General features: G+C 41.8%; 1 protein-coding gene across 15 annotated transcripts in view; it reads left to right on the top strand.

Moving 5' to 3' along the window:
* tenm2a (teneurin transmembrane protein 2a) overlaps positions 1 to 26884 on the top strand; it is a 219546-nt gene that overhangs the window by 43093 nt on the left and 149569 nt on the right. For all 15 annotated transcript variants that reach the window (XM_082504195.1, XM_082504196.1, XM_082504190.1 and 12 more), the window contains exon 2: positions 15708 to 16070. In XM_082504195.1, the coding sequence (XP_082360321.1) occupies positions 15845 to 16070 (226 nt within the window). In that variant the 5' untranslated portion in view covers positions 15708 to 15844. The remainder of the gene's footprint in view (positions 1 to 15707; positions 16071 to 26884) is intronic.

The following is a 26884-nucleotide window of genomic DNA, read 5'->3' as shown; positions in this document are numbered from 1 at the left end:
CCACCACCCCACCTCTCATTTCATTTCTTCTGTGTGCCTTCCCAGCCATATCCTCTCTAATGAAGCTAAATCTAGCATGCTAAATGGGACCAGTCAGCTATGTCATTGGTGCTGGAGCAGCCTGGGCTGTCTTCTATTGGCCCCAAAGGCACAAACACTTCAAGACGGTAAGTCAGTGGCATTAGAAGCATTCACAGTACAGTAGGCACAAACAATATAGTCCCAAGTAGCGGGCACTTATCAGTGGTAGCTCTGAAATATTGGTACCATGCATACAGCCGAAGACAGAGGTACCCATGTGTGGGCTGTAGAGAACAGATAAAAGTAACGGAGTCAAAATGTGCATGTGAAAGTGCAACTGTAGCTCCAGCTGAGATCGCTACTGTACCAGAGATCAACAGTAGCGAGACGTGCTCGGTGGGAGACCGGCTTGTCAATTGCACCACTCTCAGCTTTAAAGTTCTCAGCTTCAGGATTTTGTATAGAATCTAATGGCTTTGGAGTGTGAGTGCACACAGTCACACAAGTGGAAAAGCACCGTACTATAGGACCCTACATGACAATCCAAAATGCGCACACACTTACAGGTACGCACACACGCACACACAGTGTGCCAAATCTCCTACTGAAGTCCAATATATCCCTCACAAACCCATTAAAGGTGCTTCATACAACAGCCTCTCAGCGAGAATACAGAGAGGGAAGTGAGAAAAGAACAGACTGAGAGGGAAACAGAGCACAAGAGCGTTTTTTAGGTGGTAAAAGTTCAAACACATTCTGGTGTACATGTGTACACCGCTTTATACGCAGATTCATTTTTATGACGCTTTGAACAGTAAAACATGCGGTAGCAACACTTTTCTGCTCATTAAGTTGTTTAAAACTGTACATTTGTAAGCACAGATACATTTTATTATGAAGTGTCCTTGTGTCATTGTAGTGCATAAAATGTTTTTATCGCTAGCAAATGCCTCTTTATCTGGAAATAAACCGGGGCTTTTCAGTCGGGCGTAGGATTAGCTCAGGTATGCCAGAAAGTCGAGTTCAGCTGCAGTCCTGGTAGATCAACTGACCTCAGTGCCAGCAAACATCACGTGATGGCTGAGCTGATACAGTCCTGTGTGTTCACTTGATAAATCTCACAGCCTTCTGCATATCTGCAAGCTTGGTGGCCAACCTCCATCGCAGCCTCCCCGTTTCATGCTGCATCTGACTTAATTACTGTCACATCTGTTATCTGAGCTGGAGTTTTGCTGTTGCTCTACCTTCCTCCCTTTCCACGTATGCACAAGGTCCCAGAGCAGAACCATGGCACCAAATATAAATGACCGCAGATAGAAATGTTGCAGAGAGAGTGCTGACGGGGGCTAGAAAGAGAGAGCATATTTTGCCCATATTGGCTTCTCTTTACTGTTAAATCTAGACTAATTTAAATTCATCTCCTCACATACAAGGTCCTAAATAATCAGGCCCCATCTTATCTTAAAGACCTCATAGTACCATATTACCCCAACAGAGCACTTCGCTCTCTGACCGCTGGCCTACTTGTGGTTCCTAGGATATTTAAAAGTAGAATGAGAGGCAGAGCCGTCAGCTTTCAGGCGTTTCTTCTGTGGAGCCAGCTCCCAGTTTGACTTTGGGAGAAAGATACGCTATCTAATTTCAAGAATAGACTTAGAACTTTCCTTTTTGATAAAACTTATAGTTAGGGCTGGATCAGGTGACTCTGAATCCTCCCTCGTTGCAATAGGCCTAGGGTCCTGGGGGCTTCCCATGATGAACTGTTGGGGTTCTCGCTAGGGCTGGGTATCGTCACTGATTTCTAGAATCGATTCAATTCCGATTCACAAGGTCCCGAATCGATTCGATCCACGATTCGATTTAATTCGATTCGATTCGATTTAAATCTGGGAAATTTTGACAGTCAGAAATATTATAATTCAGATCAGTACATTTACATATTTTTGTATCAATAAAAAGGAAGCTGACACACGCAAGACTTTATCACAGGTGTGAGCGTCACAGCAGATGCCTTTGTGTCAAAGTAGCTGAAGATAAAACACAGAAAAACATGAAGGTTTTCCTGGCCTGGGATTTATAAAAATATTCTGCAGTACATCAAAAACGAAAGAAAACCATTAATCAACATATGAACATCACCTCTGAAGTTACAGCAGTTTTATTAGAGACACGTTAAGCGTTTTGCATTTTGAATAATTTTAAAAAGTTTAAATTTGTTCAGTATTGAACAGCAGAAATGAGGTTTTCTTTTCGGAAGAATGTAAAAGGGAAAAAAACAGCGGCCGACCACGCTGTAAACAACAGTAGACTTGTGCGTAACAAGCAAGCGAATAATGACAAAAGGGAAAATGTTCTTGAAGTACAGAGAGAGAGAGAGAGAGGGAGGGAGAGAGAGAGAGAGCTGTGCATCGCGGTGGAAGCAAAACAGTAAAAGTCAGAGTGAATTCATGACGATTTTATGTGAAGCGTTTGGATCTTCTTTTGCTGCTGGTTCGGTCAGTATTGTTTGGAGAGAGATCAAACTAACAGCTTTAGAATCGGCGCATAAAGGGCGTGAACACAAAGCGCGGACCCGCCGACGGATCAGAATCAGCGAGCTGTCGGCTTTCAGCCCCGACTGTGAGAAAGGCGACATCTAACTGATTCTGATCCGCGGGTTGCGCTGTGTGTTTAAGTCTATGTGCAGAATCCGTGTTCCTGCTCTCATTTACTGTCTTAACTGTTTGGTGGTTCTTGAAATTTTGTGAGATTTCACCAGAGATTCTGGCATTTTGGGCAAAATAAATTTATATTAAAAAATCGATTCAGGATTTTAATGAATCGATTTTACGTTATCCAAGCCAGAATCGATTTTAATCGATGAATCAATTATAAAAACCCACCCCTAGTTCTCGCTCATATTATTGTAGCATCTTTACCTTGCAAAATAAAGCGCCTCGAGGCAAATGTTGTGATTTGGCACTATATAAATAAAACTGAATTGAATTGAACAGAAATAACTTTCTCCTTTTCATGGTTTGCTTGCAAAGTACCTTACTTCGCAAGCAAACCATGATATTACTGGAGGATACATTATACTGAATATGAGCATGCTGCAATGTGTTTTGGCAAGCAAAAATATACATTTTGGACACATCCCTGGCCTTCACATTTTTCTTTTAAACTGTCACATGTTCGCCGTTGCATTTTTGTTAGAGCCACTCAAGTTTGAAAGTGCACGCAGACTTCGCTGTTAGGATAAGTAGAAGACATCATTTCTTATTTACCCAATAAATAAAGTATCTTTTAGATCTTCTTTCTGGGAATTCCCTCAGCTTTTAGTGTGTGTATGGGAGGGGTTACTTTGTTTCATTTTAAGTTAAGGAATGAATCACTGCAGCTTGTGTTTGACCTACATACATCTACCTGAGCTGAGGTAAGACACCCATATAAGGCTGACGGTGTGTCTCCTCCCCGCTCTCTGACTAGTTGACATTTCAGCCTGAAGAAATGAAACCTTTGGCATTTATTCACCGCTCCAGGGTTGCTCAGCCCTATAGCTGCTGTCATTTACACTTTGTAATATGTGTGTTAGTGCTACACTTTTCTGTTAACTTAAACAATAGCTGACTACCCTCTAAAGAGACAGGATGGCAGTATAATCGCTACAGTGTCCCTCAACATTTCACTTCCGCACAGAGTTATGGCATGCACACGTACACACACAGACGATGCATGTTGTACAGTAAAAGCCAGCCAAAGTCTTCAGTGTGTCACCTCTGTCATAGTGTTAATTAGACAGTGTCACCGGCTGTCCCCAGTGACATTTATTGCACATTTGAATATTTTACCCAGACAGATGGTAAGAATGTCAAGGCGTGACACTGAGTTATTAAGCCCTAGCCCTCTCCCTCTGCGACAGAATGCAGGGCTTGTCAGCACTCGATTGTTTTAATAACTCAGTGGCAGTGCCGCAGCGAAGTTTGCCCTCACTCTCCGTGCTGCAGCTAGTTCCTAGGGCACAGGTGAAAAAAAAAGCCCCACACACTACCAAGGGTGTGATTCTGCTGAATGAGGATGAGCAGGAATTCCCTCAATGAATAAAAGAACGGGGTAGCGTAGCTCTGTGACCCAACTGCTGACATTATCCATCTGCAGATTGCCAAGCTTTCTATATCTCACATGACCTTCACCTGCATTATAACACTCTTGTCAGACGCGCAGCCCAGCATGGATGTGCACCATAACCTCAAAATAAGACACTACTGTAAAGTGGCTGGAAATATCCAGCCCTCATATCACTGCAAAGATGCCGAGATGGATGGTACTCCAAAATACACTGAAGTTTCTTTTTTTAAAAATATAGCACCACTTTCCAACTTGAAAAATCTAGAATTAGGAGATTTTGAGAGGATGTCCGCACACTGGATGCCTGTGGAGGAATAGGTCTGCTCAAATTTAGTTTGGCTGGCAGCTGTTGGGTTGGATCCTTATCAGCTGATGATCACACAATGGCAGATTGTGTGGCAGAAGCTGTGGCAACAATCCCTGTCGCAGAGGATTCACACTAACACTAAAGAGAGGTAAATACAGTGGGGCAAAAAAGTATTTAGTCAGCCACCGATTGTGCAAGTTCCCCCACTTAAAATGATGACAGAGGTCAGTAATTTGCACCAGAGGTACACTTCAACTGTGAGAGACAGAATGTGAAAAAAAAATCCATGAATTCACATGGTAGGATTTGTAAAGAATTTATTCGTAAATTAGGGTGGAAAATAAGTATTTGGTCACCTCAAACAAGGAAAATCTCTGGCTCTCACAGACCTGTAACGTCTTCTGTAAGAAGCTTTTCTGTCCCCCACTCGTTACCTGTATGAATGGCACCTGTTTGAACTCATCATCTGTATAAAAGACACCTGTCCACAGCCTCAAACAGTCAGACTCCAAACTCCGCCATGGCCAAGACCAAAGAGCTTTCGAAGGACACCAGGAAAAGTATTGTAGACCTGCACCAGACTGGGAAGAGTGAATCTACAATAGGCAAGCAGCTTGGTGTGAAAAAATCAACTGTGGGAGCAATCATCAGAAAATGGAAGACATACAAGACCACTGATAATCTCCCTCGATCTGGGGCTCCACGCAAGATCTCATCCCGTGGGGTCAAAATGATCATGAGAACGGTGAGCAAAGATCCCAGAACCACACGGGGGGACCTGGTGAATGACCTGCAGAGAGCTGGGACCAAAGTAACAAAGGTCACCATCAGTAACACACTACAACGGCAGGGAATCAAATCCCGCAGTGCCAGACGTGTTCCGCTGCTGAAGCCAGTGCATGTCCAGGCCCGTCTGAAGTTTGCCAGAGAGCACATGGATGATACAGCAGAGGATTGGGAGAATGTCATGTGGTCAGATGAAACCAAAGTAGAACTTTTTGGTATAAACTCAACTCGTCGTGTTTGGAGGAAGAAGAATACTGAGTTGCATCCCAAGAACACCATACCTACTGTGAAGCATGGGGGTGGAAACATCATGCTATGGGGCTGTTTTTCTGCCAAGGGGACAGGACGACTGATCCGTGTTAAGGACAGAATGAATGGGGCCATGTATCGTGAGATTTTGAGCCAAAACCTCCTTCCATCAGTGAGAACTTTGAAGATGGAACGAGGCTGGGTCTTCCAACATGACAATGATCCACAACACACCGCCCGGGCAACAAAGGAGTGGCTCCGTAAGAAGCATTTGAAAGTCCTGGAGTGGCCTAGCCAGTCTCCAGACCTCAACCCCATAGAAAATCTGTGGCGGGAGTTGAAAGTCCGTGTTGCTCGGCGACAGCCCCAAAACATCACTGCTCTCGAGAAGATCTGCATGGAGGAATGGGCCAAAATACCAGCTACTGTGTGTGCAAACCTGGTAAAGACCTATGGTAAACGTTTGACCTCTGTTATTGCCAACAAAGGTTATGTTACAAAGTATTGAGTTGTATTTTTGTTATTGACCAAATACTTATTTTTCACCCTGATTTACGAATAAATTCTTTACAAATCCTACCATGTGGATTCATGGATTTATTTTTTCACATTCTGTCTCTCACAGTTGAAGTGTACCTCTGGTGCAAATTACTGACCTCTGTCATCATTTTAAGTGGGGGAACTTGCACAATCGGTGGCTGACTAAATACTTTTTTGCCCCACTGTAACTGTGAAAAGACCAAGTTAAACTGTCTTTGTAAATGTAGACATCATTCAGGCTCTACAACTTTGAGTACTTGAATAAGATCATTCAAAAATCTTTCCAATAATGTTAGCAATATGTCAGCGTGCCCACATACTGGCACCATTTGCCTGTATTTGTGCTTGCTTGGTTTTTATATCTCATTGAAAGAAAAGTTTTTTTTGAAAAGTTTCCCCGTGAAGAGATGAACCAGAAAATAAACCGAGCCCACTTGTCAGGATTATTACATGTTGCATTTCCAAAATGGAACTTCAGTTATTAAGATTATAGTGTAAAATTAGGATTAACAGCTGGGTGAACACAATTTAAGCAGTGACTTTTTTTTTTTTTTGCATTATTCATTTGCCATATTGAGGGGAAACGGGATGGAATTGTGTGAAAAACACAAAGAGACTTGGAGAGCAAATTCTAGCTAGCAAATAGGTTTCGTGGAGAGACTGAAGTGCAATGTAAATTTGTAGCAGGTTCTGACTTGTTGCACTGTTTGGGTGTAAAGGCCCTTTAATACAGATAAATACTCAACAAATATTGATTTGTTGGCTCTATGCTGTGTGTATACTAAAACAAGCCAGTACACCCAAGGTGGACCTCTGGCATTTGATGCTTGTGAGTAAAAAAACAATCCACACACATAAAAAAAACCTTTTCTCATTTGTTTTCGTAACAGTGTAAGTCTATAATATAAGCCTGGTTTGTTTAGTTAGCCAAGTATATCCTCCCTGCTGTCGCCGCGTCCCATTCCCACAGCTCATTCTCATCTTGTCCGTCATTTCTCCCATGAGTTTTTGAGCTATGTGTAATTACCCAGTTTGTTTGCACCTTGGCTCTAACTGGCTGTCTTGTCACAGCCAGCTTGTGTTCACAGGAAGCATGTGTGTGTGTGCGTGTGTGCGCGCGTGTGCATGAGGGTTTGCATGTGCCAATCAGTCTTTAGCAAATATGGGCGTGACAGGCAAGAGTATGCAACAGTTCTTGTGTGTTTCTCAGCACATGTGTGCGCCACCCCGAGCCCGCTCTGGCAGACATGGAGAGACAGAGAGAGGGACCTTGTCGTTCCTAATCCCTTTGTTTTGAGTCAGATTAGAGCTTTGCGAGGCGTTTGCGAGGCCTGCAGAATGTGGATTTAAGGATTAGTCTAATAAACAGAGGCTCTGTGGCACTCTGCAGCCCAGTGTGGAGATTACACAGGCACCAAGTGCAAGAAAGAGAGAGGGATGGATGCCCCCCCCATCCACCCACCACCTCCTCACATCCTTCCTCATTTGTTTTCCATCCTGGCAAATGAGAGGAGAGAGCGAGAAAATGGAAGGTGGATGGGACCTTTCCTCCTCCCAGCAACTGTGAGTCACATATGCAGACTCTGGGGTTGGTAGGCCTAAATCTTATCCTGTACCCATGTACAATCCCAACAATACTTCATAAATACTGGCTGATCAAAGGGGATGTTGCCTCACTCAAACCCAATACTCAGCAGAGCACAAACTAGGCACAGAACAAGGCTCTGCATTGGCTTGAAAGCCTAACACAACTATTAGCTCACTAAGAATTCCATCTTGTCTGTCTGCATTTCTGATTAGCATTTTCCAAAGCCTGTACTACTGGAGATAAATGAATGTGTTCTTGCTTTCCTTTCTATTTCAGTACAGTATGAAAATCAGCTTGCAGGGACATGAAACACGATAGAACTAGGCTCAATTACGGAGAATATATCTTGCTTTATTTTTCTAGGTGACCTTATTGTTGCATAGCAGTGCAGATGAAAGGCAGCCTAATTTGTAAACTCTACTACAGACTCATTATGTGTACACTTGCTAATGATTGTTTCAAAATCTGAAATATGGAAGTTTGCCGCACATCACTGCACTCAGATGCTGCATTGTAAAGTAGTTAAACCCAGAATGTACACAGTAATCAAACACGGGTACCATTACAATTATCATGTAAATCTGACAGCTTCATGCATCTCCAACCTGATATTATTCTTAAAATGTAATTTATTTTCTTGTGTGTGAAAATCAGCAATGCTTTGAAGAAAATGTGTTTCAGCAGAAAGTTTTTTTTCCAAGATTGCCCTTTAAGCGAACTCAGAAACAAACCTTTGTGTGCTAAACAAGTGAACTGAAAGGCTTGTAGCGTGCGCTGCAGCTAAGCCATTAGCTTAGCAAAGTACCAGGTGAAATAGCTAATAGCGCTTAAGCCTAAAACGATCTGAAGATCTGGATATAACAGTCATGTCATGTACCTTACTTGACCAGCGTGGAGGTAGATGAAGCAGTAGCATTTTATTTTGAAGAAAGATATACTGAAGGGTGATAGATCAATGTGTTAGCCTGCTAACGCTAGCAAACAAGTGTTCACTTCCTTAACTAGTCTGGCTAACTGGAATTCAGTACCGGCTAGTCAACAGACTGACAGTCTGCCAAGCTATGTAGTTATTAAAGAGTTGTCTCTGTAGATGAAAATCCTATGATGCCACTAACTAACGCTGCTCTTTAAAACTGAAAGCACTTGAGTATAATTCACCTCCATTAATGCTGATGAACAGCTAAAATTTGGTCACTATGTTTTGAACTGCCATAAGACGTGCAACGTCTTGGTATTTTAGCAGCAATACCTTTTTTGTTTGTTGTTAGTAAATAAAATTAAAAAGAGAAAAAAAATTCTTGCCCTTGAACAAACCGAATACGTTGTGCTTTTGAACTGCAATGAGACTGTGTTGGCATTTCAGTGTCAATATCTTATTTATTATTATTGTATTTTTTGCATCTGTGTTGCAATTTTCTACAATGGAAGCAATTTTCTTTTTCACTAAGTTTGTGTGGTTTGTCAACAACACAAACAAATAATGACAGAACCAGTGAATACAACGACTGATCACTCATAATAAGCAAGTGATTTTTACCTATTTGGCTCAAAGAGGTGTTGGAGGTAATGATGCGAGGTTTGTGGAAGAGAGAGAGCGAGGGATGAGATGTTTCCTGTCCTGCACCCCTCAGCTGCTGGCTCGCAAAGCACCTTGGATCCAAAATGGAGTTGTAGTTTCCAGTTGAACTGGAGCCATCCAAGCATGCGTCCATCCGTTTGCCTTGTGTGTATACTGTACGTGTGAGTCTACACACCTTTTTGTGTGAATATTCAAAGCCACCCGAGATCGAAGACATGATTAATGGCTGTTCGTGGTGAGGAGCCTCTCCGTCGGGGCGCAGTGCAGAGCTCATAGACGGAGCGCTTGAGTGTGAGTTGTACGACGAATAATGGAGGTCGCAGTGCACTGATAAAATTGTATAAATACAGGAATATTTATCTGCTGAAGCTCCTATTAGCCTTTGACACAGAAACACGCGTTTATTTTTACAACATTAACTTGTTATCTGTAAATGAAACTCGAATTCTGATATATAAAATAAGAAATTAAGTGATTTTTTTTTTATTACTACACATTCTAAAAACTAATTACTATGATTCACCTTTACTTGTATTCAGCACAGAAAAGAAAATATTTTACAGTGAAAAGAACAAATTATATGTTAGGATAATAAGGATTTACACCTACACATCGGATGTCAAGTACACGCTGCTTTTAAATCTGAACATGTAATTGAATGCTTTGATGAACTGTGCATATAGTATTTCCATTTAAAGCATATTTGGACTTTGACTTGGATGTTCACTCCTGAAGTCAAGATGCACAGAGGCTTTGTGGCGATGTATAATTGAGTATGAGTTTCATTCAAGGATTTGTTTTCCGTCTTTATTCTCTCGCAACCTCTCTGTACTCAGCTCTCTTCTTGCCTCCTCTTTTGTTTTTTCTCAGTCACTCCGTGTCTTCCTCTCTTTGTCTTTGTGAACAAACTGCGTAAACAACTTAATTTGAGCAGCGGCACAAAAACAGCAGAAAATTGAAGCCAAACGCTTTATAGCCACAATTTTGTCTTTTGTGATAACAGGGCCAGGTTTTCAATAGGCCATCTTTTGCTATACAAATTCCATTCAAATTTTTAAAAACCCACAAAAAATCCCCCACAAAAAAACACAAGAGCGAGCGATAGAGAGAGAAAGAGATCATGAGAGGGAGAGAGAGACGGGGAAAGAAAAAGACACCAAATGAACAACTTCATCTCCTGTTGACAAAGAGTGCTGGAAGAGTGGATAAATTTTCTGATGGAAAGGCTCCATGCTGTGTTTTATCAGGCTTTTAGCTGCCAGTCTTGTTGGCTGATTGCTGCTTTTGGTGTGGTTACAATTGAATTAAATGAGCCAGGTAATGGCTGTGTTACAGGCTCCTCTAATGCAATGATAAGAAGCTAAAATAAAGATAAGACTAGATAAGATCAGATGAGATGCTTATAGGATATAAAAGATTAAAAAGTACATTGAAGGAGTAACAAAAAACAGTAATAATTATTCTTATGTTTGATGCTTTAAAGAAGCATAAAAATATTAAACCTTCACAGAACAAAAGAAAAGCTATATAACAGAATCAAATCCTCATGCATAAAATTGGATGTGATGTAATTACATGGTTTTAGTTAAACGAGAAATGGAGTAAATGAAGTTTTACTATGGATAAAACAGCTGTAAATACATTTAACAGGTTCAACATACTATATAGAAGTGTAAGTTACAGGTAATATTATAATGTAGCACTACTTTAGTGTTCTATTTCTTGAAAACCCGTTTAAGCATCTCATCTAACAAAACAAAAATAGGACATGTACTTTTCTGTATTTTCTGATATGAACAATTATTGAGACTTATAATATTCTCAATAATGCAAGTGCACAACTCTTAGAGCTAAGAACAACAACAGCTATTTCTGGTGTCTTGTAAGAAGAAGTCAGCAGAGTGAACATGCCCTATTTGTAACCTCCTGGTTGGCTGCAGTAGGAGTCATCTGGTCAGGAAGCCTCCCACAGTGTGATGGCCCTAAACAGCATCTATACTAGCGCTCACACATCGCCTCCGTGCTTATTTGTATGATAAATGTGAGCAGTGGCTGGATGGAAGATTTGCAGCTAATTGTTTTCGGCGATCGTGCCAGTCTACCTGTAATCATCAGAAAACAGAGCAAAGGATTGAGGTCTGAGTCCGGTCAAATGTATCCAGCATGTTCCCAGAGCTGGATATCTCGGTAATGGTTTCCTGAGGCAGATTTGTGTCACGATGGAACAATACCTGTGGCAATTTCAAGGCACAAATGCACCAATTTGCCCACTGATTAGTAGGTCTTATTCACTTTAACCTCCCACCCCCATATTCTGCTAGTTTGATAGAATAGTTTGCGAGAAAACAGGAAGGGAGAATTGGGATTTGTTCACGACTTAATATGTCACTTGTGTTTCGATTGTGCCAGGTGAAGAAAATGAAGCCTCATTTTGATCCATAAGAACTGAATCTTCATTGTCTGTTACTTTGCTTTCCTTGATATTTGGTTTTTGTTCTTTAGGAGGTTGTTAAGGTTGAACACAAAACCGTCTTGTTTGATACTTGCTAATCCACTGATGTCATTAACATCCTATTAACTGGGTGTGATTTCTAGTTACAGTGGATTTACATTGTGCGCTCCATATTTCTTTTTTTCCCCCTTCAAAGCTGTTATTTGCAGAGAAAAGGCCATTATCTGCACCAAACTTCACCTCTGTAATTTCCAAAATGAATTCCCCGCCCTCCCTGTCATCTTCCAATTACATTTCTCATTCTGCCTGGATTTCATGGTCACTTCACGGTTGCATGCATGTCTCTTTTCTCCTTCATCTAACCACGCTTTCTTGCCTGTCAAGGAGACGCGGCTGTTTTGCAGGCTCGCGCACGTCTTTCTATAGTTTTGCATTTATGCGTGTGTTTGTCTGTCTGCTGAGTCTGTGTGGGTGTCTGCACTTAAATATGCATGCACATACGTGCTAGCGTACCATGGAGTTGTGGTATGCGAACAGTCAGAATGACAGTAAGTCATTGTACTTCTGATAAATGAGATGATCTGCCTCGTTGTGACGATCTGGGGGGTTGGACTGTTGTCGCTGGAGTAATTAACTAAGAAAAGTTTGCCTGTATGTGCTTCAGTGACCTTGAGGAAACACCTGGCTGGATGGGATGTGATTGATAATGTGTTCCAGATCTCAAGGTTGTTTCCCTTAGCTTCCTCCAGTCTATCCATCAGCCCGCTATTGTGTGTCTTCTCTTCTGCTTCTACTATTTTTTTCCATTAAAAAGTAAAATCACAAAATCCAGTTTATGACATCACAACTCAGTGTGTAAGGCTCACGCCTAAAGCTTAGACCTTTGGATGACTAAAGGGAAATTTTCCACTTACGACAGATGAGTGTTCATATTCGCAGTTTATTCTGTACAGTGAAGCTCAACTGTACAGACAGTACAGTCTGCATCATTAGTGTAATTCTGTTTTCTCAGCCGATTTGACATCCAAGTTTTCATCTGATGTAAAGTGACCAACTTTTGCCTATATTTTTGGCTCAGTATATGCTGGTAGACCAGCATTAATGTGCCATTGCACTGGCTCAGAAACTCTACAGTACACCACAGATATTCCCTCATTTGACGTTTTTAACGATGGCAGCGGACAGAGCTGTCAGTCCGGAATCTACCATACTCGATCAAGTTTAGAGCTGTGCGACTGCAAAGGCCATGGCATATGATTCACATCCGTTTTATACATTTCAAACCATTCAGTGACCCGTCATGCCCTATAGATGGTGGCATTGTCACCCTGGAAGAGACCACTCCCGTGAGGATAGAAATGTGAAGGGGTGGGATAAATCTGATCGCACAGAGTACCGCTGTATTCGTTTGTGGTCACACGTCTGTCAAGTAGACCTAAACCATTCCAGCAGAATGCCCAGGAGCATACACAAGAGCTCTTCACTGTAAAGATCAATGGGGTACTTTCTGGTTTTGTTTTTTCCTTTAATTTGTCACCCACCTGTGCACACCCACAGCTCCACATGGAGACTCGTTGGGCCATTATTTCTTTAACCCCAGTCTGAATGTCCCCACATTTTCTGAGCCAGTATCGCTCTCTATTTCCTCGCCCTCCATTCAAGGTACAAACACATTAAGGTCGAACTCCTAATAGCCTGTGTGATGGATGCCCAAGCATAATGAGCTCTTTATGAGACTTAATACCTACTGTTAATCAATGGACATAGCAGGGCACTTTTCAATACTACCTTCTAAGCATTTTAAAATGAGCCCTCATTGAATAGATTGACTCACATTCTGTATACTTGTCTCTCCTTCTCCTCTCTCTTCTAATTCTTCCTCTGCTCCTGCATGTAATTAATTACATCACATATTCAAAAAAGAAATGATGCCTGTCCTTTAGAGATGCCCTTGTCTGCTCTCATATTGATAAAAACTATTAAGACTGAACAGTATTTTTGGTGCAAATGCAATGCAACGCTGTAATTCTGTGGGTGGATCGGACTTTTTTCAGCCTCAAGTAATGGAACCATGGGTTCATTACCATAAATATCCCATAGTAGCTATAGCTGGAGGAAGGGTGCCTGTCAATTACAGCTGGCTGTTTGGTTGTTGTCATATCATTGTACTTTGATCCTTGGACGCCAGCGTAATGCATTCCACAAGGCTGCAAAACTTGCATCAAGCTTTATTAGCGTCATTATCGTATCATAGACGCAGTGTCATAATACAAATGTTTAGTTGCCTTACAGGCTGTTTTACAGTTTATGTCAAGTTTAGGAGACTCTGTTGTCTCAGGTATCGCTGGACTGAATATGTGTGTTAGCGATGTTCTGTTTGCGTGTATCTGTGTTTGGGTGTGTTTGATTATCCCTCAAAGCCTCTAAGGGAGCCGGATTCATTCCCACTCTGATAATGAGGGAGAGACTAGCAATGCCCTCAAGTCATTTCTCCTCTTCTTCCATCCTTCCTGTTGCTTTTCTTTCTTTCTTTCTTGCCTTTTGCATCTTCTTTTATTATTATTTCTTTTTAGTCTCGATAATGCACCTGCACTTGTCCACTTTCGTTGTGTGCATACCTCCGCCAGCATTGGTTTAGGATGACCGCATTTGAGTCCCTCTCTGTTCTAATAGATTTAAATGCCGTCTGACCATTTTTCATCAGCGCGGTCAATGGCTGACTGTCTCTGTGGACCACAGTGCTAACAGCTCTGTTTCGCCCTGCAAAGCGTAAGCGCAACAGGGATGCTCTGAAAAAAGGAAGGGAAGCAAATTAGAGGAGCCACCTTAGACTGAAGGAAAACATCTGCACCAAATAATTCTCTTTAGTGATGGATTGCACATTTTTTCATTCAGTTAATATTTAAGTTTAATAAAAAAGACTGGAAATTTATATCGTCTGATTCATCGCTTTCCTAAAGTGCAATAAACTATATATTTAAGGACTTGGGAGTTTTTAATAGCAGAGGTTGGCAGCATTCACTCCTGTGCAGTAATAAAGGAATTAGTGTGTATTTATAAAGGTAATATACAGTTTTACTAAATGTACCCACCTAAAGAACTAAAAGGGAGCTTTGTGTATGTGAGGGAGGGCGAGCATGCACCAGGAAGATTATGTGATATGCCTCCGTATGTTCAATGTGCACCACGTGAACACATGTTTTAGATGAAAACAAAACAAAATCTGAAATGCGAGCTTTGACTGTAGGATACATAATAATACATCTCAGTGAACAAAACCAGTTTATGTACATTAATAAAAGCAAAGCTTAGCTGTGCACAATTTCACTGGGATACCTGTGTATGGGAAATTACTAGTGCATGAAAGAGAAGGAAAGTCCTTGGTGCGCAGCTCCACGAGCTGGCAGTGCTCCCTTGGTCTGGTTATGATGAGCCAGGCTCAGAAGAGTTGTGGTTTCGTGTGTGTGTGTGTGTGTGTGTGTGTGTGTGTGTGTGTGTGTGTGTGTGTGTGTGTGTGTGTGTGTGTGTGTGTGTACGGGTTGAAGAAAAAGCGGTTTGTTTTCCTTGCGGAGTTGAGAACTTGCCTTGTTGCTCTTGTTGCTTGCTCGGTAAAGTTTGCTGGAAGACTTTGTGTTGTGGCTGCTGTTACTAATTAAAAGAGAACCATCAAAGACATGAGAGGGGTCAGAAAGTAAAAGTAGAAAGGAAGAGAAACAATGGGGACTTGGGGGTTTTATTGCCCTGCTATCAAGTTACAGTTGCAGTAAGTGACTGGAGGAGCGGTGTGACTCTTTCCTTTTTAGTTCACCTTAATCACACAAATTAACAAGTTAATCTGTGGAAATCCTAATGGTACCTACAATAGCCTTACTTATCCTGCATCAATACTCTAATGTGTTTTATATTTGCCTGGCTACTCATGTCCACTCATGCTGTTTGCTCCTGTCTTACTTTGTCTGTATATTCTGCTGGGAGTGCGAGGCGAGAGTGAGTCACAGCAGTGCATCCATTAATTTTAGACCTGTCTCTGTCTTTTCCCATCTCTCCATCTCTTCCTCTTCCTGTCTCTGTTTTCCAGGTGACTGAAGTGGAGACTGACATTAGGGAGGCCCTTAGGAGAGCCCTTCCTCTCCCGTCACTGCCTTCTCCTCCGTCTACTCTGTCTTCTTCTCGCTGCATTCAACCCCCCCCCCCCCCCCCCCACACAACATCAGCATGGATCTGAAGGACCGCAGAAATCGCTCACTGACCAGGGGCCGCTGCTCCAAAGACTCCCAGTATAACACCTCCTCCCTGGACGCCGATGAGTGTCGTGTGCCTACCCAGAAGTCCTACAGCTCGAGTGAAACGCTCAAGGCCTTCGACCATGAGCAGAGGCTGCACTACGGCGGGTGTGTGACGGACCTGGTTCACCATGAAGCTGATGAGTATTCTAGGCAAGGTCAGTTTGCCCTAAAATCCCCTGTACATATATATATTTATGCACCCACTCTATGCTGGACTCAAGACATTACTGAGAAAATCATGTACCTTTATGACCTCAAAGGACATCTGTTTTGGGAAACACACTTATTTGCTTTTTTGCTTATTTGCCCAAAGGTTAGAAATCCACCTAACGAGACCTAAGAGGCTTATTTATGTATTCAGATAAAAATAATGATATAAAAATAACATGCTGTTGGCTAAGAAGGTGTATTGAATTATGTCTTATTTTTGCACATTGCATATACACTGAGCAAATGCAACACAATAAACAGCTATAGCAGGGCTGTCAAACATAAGGCCAGGGACCAGAATCGGCCTCACAAAGACTCCAATCAGGCGCACTGGTTTACAGCTTTTCCACTCAATAAAGGACCCTCCTCAATTGCCATTCATACTACACTAAAGTAATCAAGTAACAGATTAAATGACAGAAAAGTTCTTGTTTTTCTACTTTCTACTAAAAGGGGCATTGTCTGTGAATTTATTAAAAATGTATATTTTATTGCAGTTCTGGTAGTTCAGTAGGCAAGGAATGATGAACTAACAGAACTTTTTCTGTAATTTTACACATTTATAATGGTCACTGGTCCGGCCTACTTAACATCAAAGTCGTATGTAGCCCATGATGTAAAATGAGTTTGACATTTCTGTGATATAGCATCTCTTTGTTTTTCTATTTGTACCTTCGTTGCCTTAAATATTTTAGGGCAATGAAGCAAAGGTTCAGATTCATTCAGCAAAAGAGCAATAACACATTTCCCAAAGTGTCATATGATTTTTTGGAATAACATTTTGCATTATGCATAATTTACCTGCATAAAATACAGCTTTGTATTAAGCATAAAAGAGAGTTTGGGGTTTTTTTGCAGGCAATATGCATCCAGGGTAATAGGAGATGACGACTACTAATTGAGATTAAAAAGCGAAACTCAAAGCTCTTGGGGGTAACATTTCCCTGTCAAAATCTGAACAATTATTTCTGATGCCTGCGTAACTCCAGTATTGTTCTGTCCAGCACAGGTGGGTGAACCTAGCGCAGTCATAGATTTCAAAAGCCTTTCCACTCCTTTTCTGTGATCCAGCATTACGTAAAAAAAAAAATTCTATCACATTGTGAACGGCCACGTTGTTGCATGTGAAAAAGGCTTCCAGCTGTACGTTACTTTTAGCCACTATGCGTTTTTTGCTTCTGTTAGCAAGCTGTTAATGTAATCAGATCCTGCACTTTGCGGAGGAGGACCAAAGCAGACCTTTAACACTGGCAAGGCTGTCATAATGAACTTCTGTATCCCCCAGTGAGCAAGCTAGCCGATAGGCCGATAGGTCATTTTTAAAGGGGTGGGTCAGCCTTCGTAGCCCATGTCTTTAAACTGTGTGTGTATGTGTATGTGTGGATTTGTGTGTGCGTGTGTACGTGTATTGCAGGGGGACATGAAACAGGCAGTATTGATCCTTGGCTAGTGAAAGGAGTCAGACTCAATGGGATTGATCTCTACTAAGCTCTGTTTTCTCTGCATGGACACAGACAGAGGAGGAAGCCAGCTCAGAGTAATACAACACTACAATGCCTACGATAGATAAAAAACAAAATCCCCCCCACCTCCGTCAAACAAATGCATAAATAAATGTGTATAGTATGTTGAAGAATCCTTGGTGGTTTTTTGCAAATAGAATATCGTCATTAAAGCTTTAAAGAAAAGGTGTAAAGCTATGGTAGTAGCTTCTAACTGCATGTGGTCTCAAGAAATTTGAGAAATGGATCAATCGGGCAGTAGTTTAAAGAAGAAAATGTGCAATGGCACACTCACAGGGGAGAAAGGTTTTGGAAGAAAGGAATACAACAGAAGAACATACTTCTTCTGAGGCAAAGGTAACAGCAGAAAATGGAGGATTGATTGGCAGAATGGATGAAAGACTGGAAGCAGTGGTATGTGTAGATTCGGACACACTCCAATGCTGCACTGAGCTGACCTCACACCAGGCAATAGCTGGTCGATACCAAAGTCCTCTCAGCCTATCGGCTCCCTCGAAAGCCCAGAGCCGCAGATGCATCGTGGGAAGTGTGGCCACAGGAGACCAACAGTGTTGCAGCACCATATGGACTGTGACACTACGGGAGGAGGCATGGTGCTGGAAGGATGGAGAAAGAGAAGGAGTTGAGTGTGAGAAAGATAGAGCGAAAGAAGCAGCAGACAGAGTTTCCATGATCCTCCAACTAGATATTTTTATAACTAGTATGTGAGATAACGAGGGATGGAAACAATGTGTTCATATTTTGTCGTTATCAAGTACTTTAGCGGTAAGATAGAAAGAAGCGAGATACTTTATTTTCCTTACAGATAGTAGCTGGTAGACTCAGAATATTGACTTTTTGTTCTATTGATTTTCTAAAAAGAAAAAAACCTAAATAAACCCAAGGAGGAACAGTTTGATATCTGAAACTGATTTGTAATATTATTGATTAATAGCTGATAAAATCACACGAAAAATACGATCAGCTGTGATCGAGTAGGTAAGCCATCCTGGCATTTTTCTATTTTGTGTTGTCAAGACGTTCTGAGGTCATCTAAAGATTTTCTCACATTTTTATTTTTGCTTTAATGGTTCTGTGTAACACAAACCAATTTGCAGTTCTGTCGTGTGCTAATGCATATTGACTCACCCTTACAGCTGTCATTAGAGTCATGTGTAAGAAAGCAAAGCTTGAGTCAAGCACAGGTGGGAATAGGGCACCCACTGAGCTCAGATGTGCATGTGATATGTGATGTGCAAGTTTTTTGAATATATACCAGTAGTTTAAAGGTAAATGCAGACTCAGTTTATATTGTCTTGTAGAATAACTAATAATCAAATAATGGTTTTTACTGTCTTGTTCCTTTACATGTAAATGAATACATGGAAATACTGTATATATGGAAAAAAAAGAGTTTTCACAATTATAAGAAGCTTTGAAGTCTGTATTTGGTATAACCACCTTTCTTCTTCAACATAGCCTGAACTTTCTCAGGCAAGATTTCTTGTAGTTTTTGTAAGAAGTATTCATGAATGGATTTGGATTTTAGCTGTTCCAATCCCTCTCATGATGATCCCTTACTGCTTCAATAATATTGATAATGTTCAATAATGAGGTCTGGGGTCTGGGGAGGTCAGTCCATGACTGTTAGTGTTCCACTGGGTGTTTTTCTAGCCAGACATGCTTATACTCAATTGGCAGTGTGTTTGGGATCTTGGCCATGCTGAAAAATAAAGCCATCACCAATCAGAGGCTTTCCAGATGCTACTGCATGGTGGATCGATATCTGATGGTACTTTTCTTCTTTCGTAATTTTATCAGTTTTGACAAGATCCTGAACACTTGAGGCTTGAATGCAGCCTCAAACCATAATGGATCTCCTGACCTGCTCTGTACACATTGAGAATAATTTGAAGAATAAATTTCTCATTCAGATGCATCATTCCATGAGACCTGTTGTCACTGGTTTTCAGTTCTCGTGTAATTTAGCATACCTTTAGCATATTTATAATAGCGGAGTCATCTTAGGCCAAGCATTAGATTGATCAGATGACGTGTCCAAATAAAAAAGTTCAAAAAACTTGAAAGATTTTCCGGAGCAGTTCATGACTTTTGCTCAGCGCTGTAAATTAAACTAAAAACAGCATCTGGTTTTGGAAGCATATTTGCAGTGTGCTTTGGAAATCAGCAACGATGAGATTTTTCTCTGGATTTTGTAGTATTAATTTTTTAAAGGTAGTATAAGATAGTCAAAGGAGCTTGCAAAGAAAAGCGTCTGGACTTCTTTAAGTTACTTGAAGACGTTTCACCTCTCATCCGAGAAGCTTCTTCAGTTCTAAGGTCAAATGGTGGGGAGTCCCAGATTTAAACCTAGTGGGAGTATCCCCCCGCAGAGGGACAAAAGGACCCCCTGATGATCCTCTAATCGCCTGAGCCAAGGTGTGAAACTGGGTGTGGGTCCCAATCAGCCAGAGTTTCGGGTGAGCTCATTGTGAAACCTGGCCCCACCTTATCATGCGAATTCCTGAGGTCAGATGGCCCAGGATGTGAGTGGGCATTAAGGCGTCTGGGGAGGGAACTCAAAACTGGATTATAGATGGCAGACAGTTGGTGTCGTAAACCACCGCCTCTGTTCAAAGATGGTCGCTCACAGTGGACATAGATGGCTTCTTTCACTCCTCTTTCAAACCATCTGTCCTCTCTGTCCAAAATGTGAACATTGGCATCCCCGAAAGAGTGACCTTTGTCCTTAAGATGCAGGTGGCATGCAAAGTCTTATCCTGTGGAGGTGGCTCTTCTATGTTGTGCCATGCACTTGTGAAGTGGCTGTTTGGTCTGTGGCTGTGATGAGGTCTGTGGTCCACTATGGACTCCCCAGACGCCTTAACGCCTACTCACATCCTGGGCCATCTGACCTTATCGCATGATAAGGTGGGGCCAGGTTTCACAATGAGCTCACCCGAAACTCTGGCTGATTGGGACCCACACCCAGTTTCACACCTTGGCTCAGGCGATTAGAGGATCATCAGGGGGTCCTTTTGTCCCTCTGCGGGGGGTTACTCCCACTAGGTTTAAATCTGGGACTCCCCACCATTTGACCTTAGAACTGAAGAAGCTTCTCGGATGAGAGGTGAAACGTCTTCAAGTAACTTAAAGAAGTCCAGACGCTTTTCTTTGCAAGCTCCTTTGACTACGATGCCCTGGATGACTAAGAACCTTCACAGACGTAGTATAAGATACATCTGCATACATATCAAATGAAAAATTTATCACAAAAGTTCATCTGCTTTCTGCATTTCACATTAATGTTTGAACTATACAGCATGTTGAGTTGTGTTCACTGACTGCTGTTTCCTATAATTAAAGAAATAACTCAACGATATTGAGAGATTATCACCTCATGTGACTTGCAAGGTATCATTCATTTGAAATAGCAACAGAACAAAATGACCTCTGCCTTGCTAAGAGGTAATCAGTCAGCTAACGTTCATTCATGGGCGGCTGAATGAAGCATTTAGGAATTTGGTCTGTTTATCTGGTTGAAAGATGAATTGTGCAATATGTTCCTGCATGTGGCTGAAATCCTTGTTTTTTTTCTGGGTTTTTTTGATCCTATGTCAGTCCAAACATACTTCAGATTTGTGCAGCCCTTTTTCATTTCAGTTTATTTCTAGTGTTTGAAAACTAGCTGTCTGAAATGGCTCTTTGGAGATCCTGATAAAGCGGGCTCAGTTGTGTCTTCCAACAGACCCCCCACTTTCATTGGATATCAACTCCACTGTTTCCCCATTACACACTTATTACCTAGTCTGCTTGGATAAGCACAGCCAAATAACACAGTCTTTTTCTCAACATAACATGCAGCAGCCTGGAAAGCTCATTACAAGTGTTCACTATTTAACACCACAAAGCCATGCATTTGAAAACACGAGTGATCCCAATAAGGCGCAAATCTGACTCCCATAAAAGCCGAATACGAGAGACGCATTGGCTGGATTTATTTTATACATAAAACTGTGACAAGTTTCATTTCCCTGTCTTGTTTTTTTCAGCTGGTTTGTTAGCAGTTTGAATCGCTTCCAAATTGAACCCACGACAGATATAAAAATATGACAAAAGTGTAAAACATCACTCTGAGCGATGTGCAGAGGCACACTTCCCCATACTCTCCTACTGCACTTTCTCTTTGTTGTATTCACCTCACTGTCTCTCTGATCTTTCAACTCATAGTACATCTCTTTGTCTCTCTCCAAGTCCTTTCCGCGGCTCCTATTTAGCGCATCCCAGGGGTGTGTCATCCCTGCAGGTCCACCTCGAGACAGCAGGCATTAGCACAGCCACTGCAGTCTCTAGAAGCTGTGGCCTTTCCTTTCAGATGGATCTAAATGGGCCCTTCTACATTCTCCTCTGCTGTTTTACCCCCAGGGCTTGAAATCAGTGTCACAGAGAGAATCCACCACCCACCTATCTACCTCACTGCCTGGACAACACTCAACATCATCTACTGTCCCTTCTCAATTGTGTATCTGTTGCTCTCTCTTTCTGTCTCTCACTTTTTTTCTCACTTTCTTTGATGTCCTTCTTTGCTTTTCTGTCACACCTTTCATGTCTGCTCTTTCACTCACATTCACTTTCTCCCCATTTCTTTCACCCTTGCTGGCCCTGTATTGTTGCTTTAGTGGTCATATCACACCTTTGTGTTATGTTCAGGCCCCCTCTATGGATTTGAGACCAAGCTCATGGGGTGTGACTTCATTTTAGACTGCACACAGGCTTTGCCAGCTATGTGGGTTCTATAGGTCTGGCCTCTCGTTTTCAGAGATATGGTCAAATGTGCACGCGTGTGCCTATATTACCAGAATGAGGCCACTGAAATCTGAAGAGCTGCACTATATATCCTGTGTGGCCATTTTTCCCTCATTTTGCATTCCCTTTTCTCCATTGACTTTGATTTGACAAATCACTACAGTGGCCAAGGAATGCCTTGTCCAAAAACTCTGGCCAAACTCTGCCACTCGTATCCTGGCACGATTACCTCCGCTGTCTGTATTCAAGACCGAATGGCAAGGAAAACCCACTGTGAGGTGGCTGGGAAGAAGCTTTATGCTAGAGAGGCTTCTTTTGTTTTCTCTGTCCTCTCCATTCTTTGGGGAGACTTCCAAATATCTGTGAGAAAAGCAGCAGCAGCAACCTCTCATAATATGTCCTCTTCAGCAGGATTCAGGGACTCATCCTAACCCTCTGGAGAGAGCATCCTTCTGTGTGACTGTGTTTGCAGAATCCTCCATGAAAAGATCAAAGGAACCTGTGTAAAGTCTTACGTGATGAAAGTGTGACTATTTCAAATCGCTCCTCGGCTTAGGTGTGTATTTACTCGGCCACACAAACATCCCCTAAAGGCCTCTTTCCATTCAGAGTGAGCTGTCCACCGATTTTAGCAGTGTCAAACTCATGATGGGCATTGCTGTTGGAACTCAGCCCCCAACGATTTGTTGCAGATCCACATTTGGACCCAAATTATATATTTTTTTCATTTTCCTACTTGCCATGTTCAGGCCCTAAATACTAATTCAACTTTAAGAAGTTCCCTCTACAGTGACAAACTAGTTTATAGCACCCTCAGTGGCTTGTGAACATGTTTAGCTGCACAGTAGTAGCATTTCCCTTTCAGATAAACATCCCGTGGGTACACGGTTGAAGAAGCAATATATTTGTCTCTTCCATCTGATGTGTGATTACAAGTAGAGGTGCCTCTAGTCCTTAAAGCAAGGCTTCCAACAACTTTCAACTGTGATCCCCAGTAGGAAGCCAGTCGGTGTTCTCATTTATGATGCTTTACTCCTTTGTCTTCTTCTTGGCTGTGACTCTTACACAGTGGTGATTTGAATTAGGGTAGCAGATTGTACCTACCACATATTCCTTACTTAGTGGTGCTTATCACTTGCAGCAGTCGGTGGCACCATGCCTCTCAGAAGGAATGCCCATTTGTTTGTGGTCCCTTCGTGGACCAATAGCATAGCTGTTCTGCACTGGGGACACAGAAGAGTAAAAAAAAATAGTGTAAACAAGTACGAATTTCCACAAAATTAAAGTAAAGCAAAATAGAGAATGCAAGTTTTGTATTCTTCTTTGTGTATATTCATGCACACATGCTTGTCTGTGTGTTCGTGCATTCCACCGAGTTACTGTCAACCTGTACTGCTGATGATCAAAGAGAGAACAAAGCAGCTGCATGCTATTAAAAATAAATGGCGGTGAGATTAAATACAATCCCTCCCCTCTTCTTCCGATCCCTCTTTATCTTTGTCTTCTCCCTGGCATTCTGTGCCTCTGCCAGCTGCTGACACTCAAAAGCATCCCGTAGCTGCAGCAATAGAGCAGCAGAGTTGCTGAAGAATATCCTGGGGCCGACTCCACTCCACTCCTCCGATCCTCAATGCGCCCCACTCACCCCATCCCCACATTCGCTCTTTTAGACAGGAAACTGCTCATCTGGGTTTGTATATGTGGCCCCTAAACATGCAAGGATGTCTTTAAAGGGGTTTACAACTCAAAGTAGCATCTGGTCCAGCATTTGGCACACAGACTTGCGTATATATTAAAGGGATCTGGTTTAAACACTTAATTTAGTTATTTTCCCCGCATTACGAATTTGTGCACGTAAACCGTGTTTGTGAAAGATTGAAAGGGATTATGAGTTGTTTTGGGAGTAAGTGCGGGCCTGTCAGAACCCGATGTGCCCTTGGAATTCACTCTTCGACATCATCTACACAAAACCAAAATGCACCTCGGCTTAGTTTTGTCAAATCCTCCCCCGTGCTATAAAAGTAAAAGTGCTTCGCTATTAGGAATGATGTTCACACAGGTGCATGCACAGCACATGAAAACACAGGGTAACAAATGAGACAAATAACAGGGAGAGGCTGGGGAAATGCATGCTGATTGTGGCAGCTATTTAGCACCGGCGCAGGCTTTTATTCGCAGACACACGGGCACACACAAATATTGGGTAACAAACAACACTATTAATTGACAGAGTCCAGGGAAATGCATGCTGACATTTGCAGTTTTCTTAGAATAAAAATCATTTATCAGACAATTTTGTGTGGGTTTTGTGAGAGTTGAGTTAATCTATGTTTACTATGTAATGACCCTCTTTGACTCTGCTTTGGCAGCTTTTGATAAATGAGGCAGATTGTAAATGTCACTGTTATCAAGTGTTTTTTTCTCGCTCGCTCTCAGTGGAGTCAGTTGCTTCCTAGGCTGTAATTAAACACGTTCCCCCGCGACAGAATTTAAATGTGTTTTGCGTGCAAAGATATAGGCCACATTTCTTACATTATACATGTCCATATATGTTTTGACGTTCCCCCTGTCCTTGCCCAAGTAACAGAAAGGTGGGTGAGGAGGGCTGTGCAAAGATTGGGTTTGCAGCTGATTTTGCAGCATGTAGAGGTAGGCTTCCCATATGTCATGGGATTACAATGCATAAAAATCTTGGGAATTATAAGTTTCAGAAAAGAAGCCTAAGTAACAACAGATGAACCGGTGGAATCCTATCATGGTATCACACTTGCTCAAGATTAATGGATCAATTCTTAAATCGTGCTTTTGTACTCTACTTGAGCACTCGAAGGACTTACATCAACATGTCTCAGTCAACCATTCACACACACATTCTAGATTTAAGAGCTTTCTATCATCATAACATTCATATTTGAATGAATGTATTGAGAGCAACTAGGGGTTCAGTATCTTGCCCAAGGCATGCAGACTAGACCGGCCAGGAATTGAACGACCAGCCTTCTGATAGAGATAATAGATGAGCTGCTCTACCTCCTGAGCCCCCAGCAATCTATTTAAACCCAGACTCGTCCATTGGATTCCCAGATGGAGAAGCATGATTTGTTGCTCCAAAGAATACATCTTCACGGCTCTAGAGTCCAACGGCGGCATGCTTTACACCACAGCATCCAAAGCTTTTCATTGTGCTTGATGTAAGGGTTGGATTTAGGTGCTCTGTCATGGAAACCCATTCCATAAAGCTCTCTACGCGTTGTTCTTGAGCTAATCTTGAAGGCCACATGCAATTTGGACATCTGTAGCAACTGACTCTGCCGGAAGTTGGTGACCTCTGTGCAGTGTGTGCCTCGGCGTCTGCTGACCCCGCTATGTGTTTTTCTGTGGCCTACCACTTTGTGGCTGAGTTAGTGTCTTTTCCAGTTGCTTCCACTTTGTTATAATAACATGAACAGTTGACTGTGTGAATATTCAGTAGAGAGAAAATTTCACAACTGGACTTGTTGCATAGGTGGCATCCAATCACAGTACCACAGAGGAATTCGCCAAGCTGCTGAGAGGGACCCATTCTTTCACAAATGTTTGTAAAAGCTGTCTGCACGTCTATGTGCTTGATTTTATAGTGATTGAAACACAGAACTTCAATGATTTGGATGGGTGAAGGAATACTTCTGGAACTACAGTGTATGTTGAGCGTAAAGTTAGAGTTTTCAGTGTCATGAAGCATGACTGTGTAATTCTCAGTCATCCACAGTGGCATGAAGGTGTCTCTTTTTAACCTGACCATGTTAACTTATGCTGAACCCATAATTAGTCTAGAGAAGGTAATATTCAGAGTTTGAGCTTAAAATCAGCTTGAAGTGCCACATTTTAAACTGATTCCAGTAAGCGTGATATAGATCATCTGCTGAAAGGGCGCAATTCATATATGCAATTTGTTAAGCCACGCCTTGGTAACTCGACCGAATAAAGCCCAGCTGTAAAGTTACAACAGCGCAAACTGTGCTTCACATTGTCGCTGGAATTTGCATGTATTCATTTAGTGATGTAGAAAATGTATAAAGCTTTTTATGCCTGGCCCTATTCTACTGCTAAGTCTCTTTTACACTGCTGAAGTCAAAGCTACTAGAACACAGTTTAGAAAATTGATCGACTTGATGATTGACTTATATTTGCAGGCTATTTATCCCCTGTTTAATCAATACAATTCATTTCACTTTCATCTGGTAACAAACTGAAGCGATTTCTGCGTCTCCTTTATCAGACGACAGAGCAACTAATAAAGTATCCGAAGGTACCGAGTACCCTTTCGTGTTAACTGATCACATTTAAAGTTACAGAGGTCTAATGTCCAGCTGTCACATTAGAAACACTGAGCATGAAAATAAAAATATTAATATTCATCCATTCATTTTTTAAAATATATTTATTTTTAGCACTACTCAAAAATTCACAAC

Source organism: Aulonocara stuartgranti, assembly GCF_965226115.1.
Source record: "Aulonocara stuartgranti genome assembly, chromosome: 2".
NCBI classification, from domain to species: Eukaryota; Metazoa; Chordata; class Actinopteri; order Cichliformes; family Cichlidae; genus Aulonocara; species Aulonocara stuartgranti.
The sequence above is the reverse complement of the archived record's forward strand: the minus strand, read 5'-3'. Positions and strand labels throughout refer to the sequence as shown.